The sequence below is a fragment of the Lathyrus oleraceus genome, chromosome 2 (genome assembly GCF_024323335.1).
Source record: "Lathyrus oleraceus cultivar Zhongwan6 chromosome 2, CAAS_Psat_ZW6_1.0, whole genome shotgun sequence".
NCBI lineage: Eukaryota > Viridiplantae > Streptophyta > Magnoliopsida > Fabales > Fabaceae > Lathyrus > Lathyrus oleraceus.
The window spans coordinates 381716670-381728252 of NC_066580.1; the positions used below are offsets into that span (position 1 = coordinate 381716670).

Consider the following 11583-nt stretch of genomic DNA (forward strand, 5'->3'; position numbering starts at 1 on the left):
TTTTTCGGGTTCAATTGAAGTTTGACTTTTCCACCCCCAAAACTGAAACCAAATCAACCCACAAGCTTACCTATAAATAAGGGATTCTTCTCCCTACATTTTCCAAGCTTTAGATACATAAAATCTATGCATAAATCACACCATTTTACTCATTTTCAACACCCCTTAAACACTCAAACACCTTCACCTAACATCCCTGAAGCTACCTGAATCATTGGAAGTGTTTGAGACAACCTTACCCGAGCTCTCCATATTCATTGGAACTACCATCTGAAACTGATTTCGACAAGGTAGTTAACCTCATTTTTCCATCCAAACAAGTTACCATTCCACTCCTTGTGATTCACTTATGTTAAGCCTCAAGACTTGAGTTTCAATCATTGAACACATTCCATTTAATTTTATTTTTAGGGTCGAGGTTTCATTCATGTTCATATGAAATACTCCATACTCAGAGCCAATCAACGACTCATTAGTGTGGAGAAGGAAACAATGACTCAAGTTTGAGTGGAATCCATGTTTGATTCCACCAAAAACTTTGAGTTGCAGAGATTCAGTTTTAGGAAATCCAAGGTTGAAGACGATGTCTGGTTCGTTGCTCCGCACATGTTTTTCTATTTTAAATTAAAAAAATATGTTTTCTTGTTTCTATTGGTTGTCGTGTTTGACTTCTCTTCTGGATGTGTGTGTGTGTATGTGTGTGTGTGTGTGTGTGTGTCAACGCGTGTTCTGTGTTCCCTAAGTTCAAGGTGCTCTGATTTGTTTACTTTTATTAGTTAATCAGATCATGTGGATGTGATTGGTTCTTCCATTTATTGTTACTGAGGTTTATTATTTATTTTTATATTAAATGTGCTCATTGATACCAAGAACGTTTGGCTTAGTTTGAAAGGGGTTTGACCCATGACCCCAAGATTAGGGGTTCAACCCCCACCAACCCTTATTGTTCTTTTTTCTTTCTTTTCTCTTTTTATTTATTATTTTCTTTATTTTTATTATATTTTTCCATTTTAACTTCATTTTTTTCCTCATTTATTTCTTTTTAATCCAACATTTTTGTAAGTACACTTCAACAAAATATTGTGTTTTATTTTTATCCATTATTTATTTTATTTTGATCATTATAATTAGACATTTATATCTTTGTGTTGGATTATGGTTGATGACAAATCTATTGATCATGGTACTTGATTTTAAGGTTGACCTAATCTTCAACATTTCAAACATGTTAATGAATGATCAATGGATCATTCATAACACTTTGAGGTGTCGATAGATTTCCTCTATTTGGACATGTTTAAAACATTTGATGCATAGATGAAACCTCATCTGTTGATTCTTACTTATTGATTTTATTTGATTGTGTTGTGTTCATTAACCACTAACCACTAACACTTGTACTTGAATGTTTAACTTGTACATTATTTGACCTTTTAACTTGTAATTATTTTGGTAATATAATCTTCCACTTGTCAAATCATTGATAGATGGACTTGGGGTTGTATAACTTTCTTTGATCCAAATCTATTGTTAGATGATCATGGATCATCTTCAATACTTTGTGTCAATGATAAGTTATCCCTTGATGCGCCATATTTGGAGTCCTTTGACTTGTGGATAGATAATCCCTAGGTAGTTACCTTGTGTAAATTTGATTATTAACCACTAATTTTCATTGATAACCTTTAATATTGTTGACCTAACTTATCATCTTGTGATTTTTTTTCTTGTCAACTTATTATATTGTCATTTACTTTCAAGCACCCATCATCATACTTATCATCATTGTATATATATCTCATGCATGTTTATATTCATTATCATTTACCTATTTTCCTTGCATAATCAAAAACAACAAAAACATGATAAAATCAAAAGGACCAAAAAATGCATTCATCTGTGACCAACCTTTGGACTTAGAGGATTTCATTAGGACCCTTGCATATGGACCTTGCTCTAATTCTTGTCCCAATGCACTAACTTAGATTTTCATTTGTAACTTATAATCTTTTATTGTAAGAATGACATTCATGGAACTACCCTAGGGAGACATGCTCTTAAGCCCATTATCCACTTGTTAGCATATGTCACTTTGCACACACAAGACTTTCTCTTGGACTACCTTACAATGAGACCCTTTATTTCCCGCATTTGGTTTCTTTGTAAATATTCCATTGTACGTCACCATTTCAAAATCAAAGCAATAAACCCTTGATCCAAAGTCAAGTGGTACTTTCCCAATCAAATCCAAAAATACAATAAAAATACGATTAGTATTGTGTTCCACGAGCCATAAGTGGCGGGGAATGAGTAATGATGGAGCTCTCTTATCTTTAATACGATTGCTTGTCTGAAATATTCACTCCCACCCATAGTCTTTAGTGAAATCTAATCAAAACCAGTCTCTTTTCATAAACCATAAAATAAACACCAACTTATCAAACTCATTTTTGCGTCTTAGGGCATCACTCTGAAAACCCTTTTTTCAAGGTAAAATCAACCAACACACAAACATTTTCTACTCCGAACTACGGAACTCTGATTCTTCATCCCCCGATGAATGATACAAAGGCACGAGGGCCCCAATCCTTGGTGAGCACAATAATAAAAAAGCACAATCTCATTCTTTCCATTTTTCCTAATAATAAAACAATTTTAGAGATAAATGCTCATGCACACAGACAATTTAAATGGTTCCCATGGAGTACCATGGACGTGAGGGATATTAATACCTTCCCTTTGCGTGATCGACTTCCAAATCCATATTTGGTTGCGAGACCAATCCTTTATCCTTTATTTTTCCTTTTTAGAGGGTTTTATCGACTATTTTCCATTTCCTCTCTATAGAAATAAATAAAATTCGGTGGCGACTCTATGTGTTTTTTTCTTTTAAGAGCATCTTTTCAGTTGGTTAGTTGATTTTTTCGCGGTAGCGACATGTCATCATTTTGGTTTCTCTGCACGATCAAAAGCCTATGGTTATTTTGTTCTATTTACTCTACCTCTTCCCTATTTGGGGGAGGTTCTGGTTGAAACCCTTGGTTTTGGCCTACAGTGGCTTGCGCTGTCCCATTTTTCGGAGTTTCGACCAACCTAACATTTGATATTTGTGGGGTAGGTTGCACTTGCACTAGAGGCGTGCCAAAGAAATCAGCAATACGCCCCATTTTATTTGCAAATACTTCATAAGTTTGATTCATATTTACAATCAAAGGGTTGAAAATGATTCCTATTTTTTGGGTGAGAGTATTAACTAATTCTAAATTACTCTCTTCCATTTGTTTCCTCATAGCCATCATAGAGGTCGTATTTAAAGATGACATATTTTGGGGAATTTAATTTATCCATCCAGATCGTGCCATATTATTGATGGTTTACACTAAGGCATTATAAGGATTGTGTAATGGCACTACGGTCACTGCATTGTCGCTAAAGGTTGACATATTTGGTTGAAGGTTAGCCATCATGGACGTTGGCATACCGTAAGGGTAGTCTCTTCCAGTTTGTGGCATTGAAAACTCAAATAAAGGTCTCGCAATTGCAGGGTTAGTAAGAGGATTCCCTGATTGCGGTGGGGGTCTTGCCCCCTGCAATGGTATCGTTGTGACTGATGTCGTTGACACCACGAGAGAAGTTGTCCTAACCGGTGTTGAGATATCTAGCTCTTCAACCGTTGACACGGCTAGTTGTTGCACTACATTTTGAGGATTTTTCTGGGGATTGACATTACCTACAGAAGGACACGACATTTTAGACAACGCCTTTACACTCCTTAATTGCATACAAACTATCCAAAAAAACTCATGAACATATAACAAGTATTAAAAGAGAGAAACACAAGAATACGTCAAAAAAATATATGAAGCTTAGCACAAGTCCCACCGGGTGTGCCAATTTGTTTACAAATCGATAAACAATCGCCAGTCTCTTAATTAAAGGTTACTTGCAGGATCAATTAATGAATCCTAGGACATAGCGTCAAGAACCTCGTTTTAAACCTCTATTGATGGATAGCCTGTTTTCGACTTAGCTGAAATAATGATTTAAGTGACTAAAAAAGGAGGTAAAAGATGTCAACTTTGACTACTTTAAAAATGTAAAGAAATGTGATAAAGATTGAAAGTGTAAAGTAATGTGACAAAGACTGAAACGGTAAAGTAATGTACCTTGAACAAGATCAAAGGTAAATTGACGAGGCAAAATAAAGGGAATTTAAAGATTTTGCATTAAAAGTACATAATGGTGTTTCATTGTTCATACATTCTCTCAGTCATGACTCTTTTCTCTACACGTTGGTAATTAGAGTTTTATGTGAGATTTATGTAGTAAAATGAACATCCTGAATCCAACAAATGAACTCCTATATATACAAGTACGAAAATAACTACTTCTAACGTTCTTATCTTCAGAGTTCGTCACATGAAGCTTTACATCCGTCTATGTGCTCTCTCCACGTGTCCATAAACTCAAATAACTTTTTTTTTCGACCCATCCGTTGCTGTCGAGAATACGACATGGTCGAAATGTTCCTACGCATCCCAAAAATCTAAGTCCTGAATCTAGTCTAACCAAGACTCTTATGTACACGTAATCAGTATACTTTACCTCCATTCTTTACTAAGATTTTTACCCCTATTAAAAATCCCAACTAAAAATAAAATAATTAATTTATTATTTTGTGTCTATAACTGACATCTCTTCTGTACGTATTATTCAATTAAAAAATAAAAATGATTTCCCGTTTTTAGTTTATGTAAAGCTAATATGCACAATGTCACATTTTTTTTGTTAACACAATATTTTAGATAAAAGTTCTACCTCGTATTGTTGTTAAGTTGGCCTCAATCATCATGATTCACTTTTTGTAAAATAGCAAGGTATACAAGAGTAAGATAAAAGTTAAAAAATATATATTTATAGAACATGTTTATTATTGACAACCTAGCTTATGAAAGTGCTATTAATTAACCATTAACTTATAAACTTGTGTCTTACAAAACATATATGTTAAAATTATATGATACAGATATTGATGATTTGAATCTCTAACACAAATAGAAAAGACTTAATTATAATTAAATTTGGTAAACCAAAAAAAGTATATATAGTTTGGTGAGAATGAAAATAGAGGCAGAGAGAAGAAAGAGAATTGAAAGGAGAGGATAAAGACAATTTGACAACCAAGTAGGATCCGATTACAGCGGTCTGTGCTGTGTTTGGTGGGGGGTGCAGTTGTGATTTGTGAATATCTTTTCTATCTCTCTCTCTCTTTCTATTTTATATCCTCTCTTGTGTTGTATATTGTTTTCTCATCTCTTCTTATATACATACAACTTGGTGAACAAGAGAGGGAGATAGAAGAGGAATCATTGTTCCCTCTGAGAAGGGAACGAAGATTCCTCATTTTATGTTTCATCTTTTACCACATATCTCTGTATGATAACAAGGTTTGTCTCTCTCTCTCTTTGTTTTCTGTGTATACTTAGATCAGCGTTTTAAGCTCCAAATCATATATTATGCATTAACGTGGTTTTTTTTAATGAGATTTGGTTGAATTTTCCAACCTTTTCATGCATGTGACATGTTGCTAAATTTGCTAGTTTTGTTTTAACATTGTCGCACGTTGTTGTGGAAAATGTTGTTTGTTTGTTTCTTATGTTATGTTACATTTATTGTTTGTTCTGATTTTGTCAACTTTTTACATCTGAAATCATCGTTGATTTATGTATATGTTTTTTGATTACTATGCAACATGTTTGTCACGTTTTATTTTCATCTAGAACTTTTATATGAGAACGTGTTTATGTATAATTTTATTTTATTTTTCAGGGATCATTTTTATTCTATTCAAACGTGATTATTGTGCAGCCACGGCTATGTAATAGCGTCGATGGTTTTGTCACAGTAATCAAATCATATTTGTGTCACTGTCTATTGTTTCAGAACTTTAGAGTATTCATATTTTAAGGTTGGTGATGAATAATGAATAATAAATAATCATGATTAATTTTTTAATCCTAATATAAACTGAATTTGTTCTTGTAATAATCATGTTTCTAATTGGTTTTGCAAGGTTTTTTTGAGGAATAATTAATAATAGACACACACTATCTGTCCTTTTAAGAAAAGCAAAAATGTTGGCTGGAATAGTGAAGAAGTTAGCTTCAACTACAATGGGAAGCTGCGCTTCGAAACCAAACGGAAAGACTAAGACTCAAAAACGAAGGACTAACAAATCTGGAAAGCGCAGAGGAAAAGGAAATATTTCCTCTGCGCTTCCAGATATGCCTTTGAAAAGGGTTAGCAATGCAGGTAACCTCGTGGGAGATTTCAGTCTCAGTGACTTTGTTCACCTTGATTTTGACAAAGGTAATTCAGCAGGCTGCAGGAGATCAGAGGTTTCTAATGTCAAGTTTCATCTTACTCAGGTTCAATACCATAGTCAAATCGACACAAATGGTAACTTTTTTCTCGCTTGGTTTGGTTTGATCTTTCGGTTATTCGTAGTTTTTTTTTACTTGATGATGTAGTTATTATGACAAATAATCTTCACTCGAGGCCATCAGATCATGATCAGACGGCTCAAGTTTCGACTTTGTAGCATCAGATCATGATCAGACGGCCCATGTTTCGACTTTGGACTTTATTTACCAGAGTTGAAATATGAATCGTCTAATCAGATAAAGAAGCTGAGGATTAGTATAAATTTTTTGCAGGAAAATACCAAGAGGATGCATGGTTTGACTCAGTTAGCATAATAGATTCTGATTCAGATGATGACTTCAGTAGTGTGCATGGAGGTGATTCATCTCTTGTAGATCCTAATGATTATCTTCAATGGAATTGTTTGTGATGTTCCTTTATGGTTGAACAGATGGTTTTCCTTTCGCCGGACACGCTATCGGAAATGTCCCAAACACTCAAGTACTCCAATATGAAAGTTCATCCTGCTTTGTAGATTCAGGGTGTAAATATGAGGAGTTTTATGAAAGCTACCTCAAGATAGACAATAATGGAGAGAAAACTCAAGACAGCAACTCAACACAATCAACTGTTATCATGCTTTCTGTGACAAGACAATCAATTGATACCGTCGAAAAGTCCGAATTATGTAAGAATTTCATGTTTTAACGAATTTTGGCAATGCCTAGTTCTGTGAGAGTTTTTAAATCTATATGTTCTTTGAATTGATTGACAGGTGCATCTGAGAGATTTCTGTACCGTCCGAGAGCTGGGATTCAAATTCCAATTTCGACTCAAGAAAAGGCCTTCCCTTGTTCTTGGTCTGCACTTTCACCTTCCGTGTTCAAGCTCCGTGGCGAAACTTATTTCATGTACGTAGCAAATTGTATCGATATACACGTGTCAGTGTGAAACACCAGCGTAACACTAGCACATGCCATTGTTAAATTCAATTACTTCTATTTTCGTCAATGTCGTGTCTGTGTCACTGTTTCATAATTTGTGTCTGATGATTTATGCAGCGATAAGCAAAAGTGTCCTGCTCCAGATACATGCCCTTATAAACCAATAGGTGTTGATTTATTTGTGAGCTCAAGGAAGATAAACCACATTGCTAAGCATCTTGAACTTCCAAGTGTCGTTGCAAATGAAAAAGTCCCTTCACTCCTTATTGTTAATATACAGGTTTGCATTCATTTCACTTTTGTTGAGGACTATAAGGTTGTTTTGTTTTTTCTATTAGAACATTGTTGAAAATTTGATTACATAATTTAATCATGTTAATTTGTCCTCAGTTGCCTACATATGCTGCTAGCATGTTCCCCGGTGAGGCCAATGGAGAAGGTTTGAGTCTTGTTCTATATTTTAAGTTGTCGGAGAATTTTGAAAAGGAGATCTCGCCGTGTTTTCAAGAGAAGATCAAGGTATTTTATTTCCTCTACATTCAAACATTTCACTTTCTTACATTATTGCTGATATTAGTGTATCAATCTGTGTCTTGTGTCTGTGTCTGTATCTGTGTCTTGTGTCTGTGTCCGTGCTTATTAAATTATGGTATTTGGTTTGACAGAGATTAGTGGATGATGAGATGGAAAAGGTGAAAGGATATACAAAGGAAAGCTCAGTTCCCTTTAGAGAAAGACTCAAAATTTTGTGTGGAGTAGTTAATCCAGAAGACCTCCATCTGAATTCTGCAGAGAGGAAACTTATACAAGGCTACAATGGCAAGCCCGTGCTTTCGCGTCCTCAACACCAATTCTTTACGGTACATTCATTGGATCAAAATACGTCTCTACTTCTCAAACTATTAGCGTAAAGATTTTTTTGCACTGTCGGTCAATAATCGCCAGAAACTATTGTAGATATTGTACAGTTAGTAAACGTAGAATGAATCTTCTTCTCTATATGATTTCGCACATTACTTATGTATTCTAATCACAGGGACCTAACTACTTTGAGATAGACCTCGACATACACCGCTTTAGCTATATATCGAGGAAGGGACTCGATTCACTTCGAGACCGTGTAAAACATGGAATACTTGATGTTGGATTAACTATCCAGGTACAATTTGATCATGCCATAATTGATTTGAACTTAATCATCACAGTCATTGCCGTTATTGAAAAAACAAATAAGAGTTCTATTCTGCGACGGTTTAATCACGGCAAATACTTTGAGGTTATATTTAGCCACGATTTAACAGTGTGAAATTTTAAGTCATGTACATACGGCTTCAAAAACGGCCTTGTTCTTAGCTATATGTTTCATTATTTAATTTAACATGAATCTATATATGTTTTTATGACAGGCACAAAAGGAAGAGGAACTTCCAGAGCAAGTGTTGTGCTGCTTAAGATTGAATAAAATTGACTTTGTCAACCATGGACAAATTCCTACCATTATGACAATTGATTCAGAATGAGTTAGTTGATCAGTGGGGCAAAGTAAAGGAAAGATTAATTTATATTCTAAAATGATTGAGTGTCACTTATGTGCAATATTTATTTTTTAAATCTTTATATTTGATTATGGTATTGAAATCTTTTATTATGTAACTCTGCATGATTCTCTTGCCTCTTTGTATTGTGTAAAATAGATTATTATGATTCATGGAAATATTTTTTACACAATATATGTGTTTATATTATAGAACCCTTGGAATGTTTGTAGGAAAGTAACTCATTATCTGAAACAACAAAGAATACCACACATACAAAGAAAACATAGACATAAGACTTACGCACAAATATAAAATAAGGGATAGTGTAAAACATGAATATATATGTCAATAATTATTCAAGCATACCATTCTCCAATATTTATCTTCAAAATATAGTCTATCTAACTGTTTCTTAAACTATACAATACTAACATATACCACAATCGCACTGCAACAAATAATAGATTTTGTAATAGACTTTTACATTATTTATTCCATCGAAGTAATATCTATTCCATCAGTCTCATAATAGATATTTTTATTTTTATTTTTATTTATCTTAAATTATTTGTCTCTTTAAAATACTAAAGTGATATTTTATTATTTATTTCCACCAAATTAATCTAAATTATTGTATTTTAAATGGATTTAATTGAAATGCATTGACAATGTAAAAAGATTTTACACCGTCAGTTAATCCTAGACATTGAATATTGAAATAAATTTGACTTTTATTTAAAAAACCTATAAAGTAATACAAACGGGTGATGGTGATGAATTGACAGTGTAAATCTTTTTACACTGACAATGTATAGTAATTAATCTCATTTTAAATTATATAACTATTACATTATTTATTATTAATAAGATTATTTTAGTAAATGACATACATTTTATTATTAAAATCAACACAATTAATCATTATCTTAACAAGGATAAAAATCTCATATATAACATTTATTGTGAGACGGAGCGAGTATTTCATTAATATAAATTTTGAGCCACTTTTCACCTTGGACATTATTATAAGCGTGAAAGGCCCTTTAGAGATACGCTTTGAATCCAAGCACCATAATTTTGCGTTTGATTCATTATAAAATGGGGTGTTTATTTTTATTTTTAAATTAAAATTAAATAATTTTTCACCTCACTCATATTCAAAGTGTGTCCCTAAAGAACATTTTTCTACAGATGCTAAACATGACTGAGGTGAAATGGTTATGCACTCCTTTTTTATTTTATATTAAAATAAATTATAAATATAAGTGAAGTTTATTTCCCTTTAGAATAACACAACACTCTAGTTGTATAAGTGAAATCTTATCCTCTCACTCCTAATCCATATCTACATAAATGTACAAAGCACAATTTCTTCACTAAAATCTATCATATCTTCTCCAACTCGTATGGATCAAGGAAAGGAAACACAAAACTTGCAAGGAAACACAAAATTCATTTATTTGACTTCTTCATCACATTTCCGGTACGTGAAACATTTCTGACATTCATGATTTTGATGTTCAAGTTATTTGTCCTTTAAGATTTATTGTTTTTCTTGTTGTTGATACCATAAACCAATATGTTTAATGTTGTTATTGTTGATATTGAGATTGAAGTTTCTGTTGAACATATGACTCCATACACAAGAGGGAGGTAAATTGTGGAGGTTTAAAAAATGATTGTTTAAAAAAAATTATTTTCTAAATCAAAGTTTGAAAACATTTTCTAAATATCGTTTGAATATGTAGCGGAAAGTAAAAAGTTAAGGGAAGAGAGATAACACTATATATTTATAGAGATTCAGTCTTAAAGAAGTGACATACTCCTCTTCTCATGAATTGATCTTGAGACTATCAAAAAATGCTCGAGAGCTTTTAGAAGGTTAAGCCCACGAATCCCCTTACACAAGGAAAATAAAGTTTTAGGTTAACTTTCAACCAAACAACTATCAAAGAAATGAAGAAGAAGTTTTAGAAGATTAAGCCCACGAATCCCGCTTTTAGTGAGCCATCTGTCATCCTTCACCTATGTGGAAGCTGAAGAAGAAGTTGGAACTCCGTTCCAAGCTTTGATTGTTGCTAATAAATTGAAGAAGACTAGGGTGTAAGACCCCAATTTTTGCCCTAAGATCCCTCATGGCATCATATCATATCATATCATTACCTCAAGGATCATTGTGCACCTTTGCCTCCCTCCTAGTGGATGGGTTATCTTGTGAGTGTGGTTCTTGATCACCAAGCATGTTTGGCATATGTATATCATTGCTTTTCATTTGTTTACTAACCCAAAAGTACAAAAATATTGTCATCTAACCTTGTTACTTGCAGATGAAGCAACCATTAGGTCAAAACAATCAAAGGCATTCATTGAGCTATAGATGGTGGCCATTCTGAAGAATTTGGGCACCATGATCATTCATCAAGAGTTCATATGAGTTGTGATATCATTTGGAATCAAGATCTCAAGTGGTAGATGCTTGAAATTCATCAAGGCATGGCCCAGTCAACCAAAACCCTAGCAAAGTCAATTGTGGTCAACTGTGCATTTAATCAGTGATTTGATGGTGGGAGATGGTTTGAAAGGTCTCATTCATGTCCATAAAAGCCTCATATAACATGTCAAACATCATCATTGAGGAATTGGAGGTCAGACAAAAAGTTTCCCAAAATAGCAAGTGA

The 11583-nt window shown here is 33.5% G+C and overlaps 1 protein-coding gene across 3 annotated transcripts; it reads left to right on the top strand.

Annotated features, from left to right (window-relative positions):
* The first annotated feature begins 5152 nt into the window (after positions 1-5152).
* Positions 5153-9095, top strand: LOC127119607 (uncharacterized). Of its 3 annotated transcripts, none has more exons than XM_051049869.1 (11): positions 5153-5447; positions 5830-5968; positions 6074-6459; positions 6717-6800; positions 6875-7111; positions 7199-7334; positions 7485-7647; positions 7758-7886; positions 8033-8227; positions 8404-8526; positions 8774-9095. In XM_051049869.1, the coding sequence occupies exons 3-11, from the start codon at positions 6135-6137 to the stop codon at positions 8885-8887; spliced, it is 1506 nt and encodes a 501-aa protein (XP_050905826.1). In that variant the 5' UTR covers positions 5153-5447; positions 5830-5968; positions 6074-6134; the 3' UTR covers positions 8888-9095. The 3 variants fall into 3 exon arrangements, with proteins under 3 accessions (XP_050905826.1, XP_050905827.1, XP_050905825.1); XM_051049870.1 differs by lacking the exon at positions 5830-5968 and having other exon boundaries at positions 6074-6312; positions 6382-6459; XM_051049868.1 differs by lacking the exon at positions 5830-5968.
* Positions 9096-11583: the final 2488 nt, after the last annotated feature.

What these genes read in the sequence shown, in the direction of transcription:
- LOC127119607 (XM_051049869.1), top strand. Translation starts at nt 6,135, where the DNA reads ATGTTGGCTGGAATAGTGAAGAAGTTAGCTTCAACTACAATGGGAAGC. An exon ending in CTTCAGTAGTGTGCATGGAG is followed by an intron (nt 6,801 to 6,874) that starts GTGATTCATCTC and finishes ATGGTTGAACAG; the next exon opens with ATGGTTTTCCTTTCGCCGGA. An exon ending in TCCTTATTGTTAATATACAG is followed by an intron (nt 7,648 to 7,757) that starts GTTTGCATTCAT and finishes ATTTGTCCTCAG; the next exon opens with TTGCCTACATATGCTGCTAG.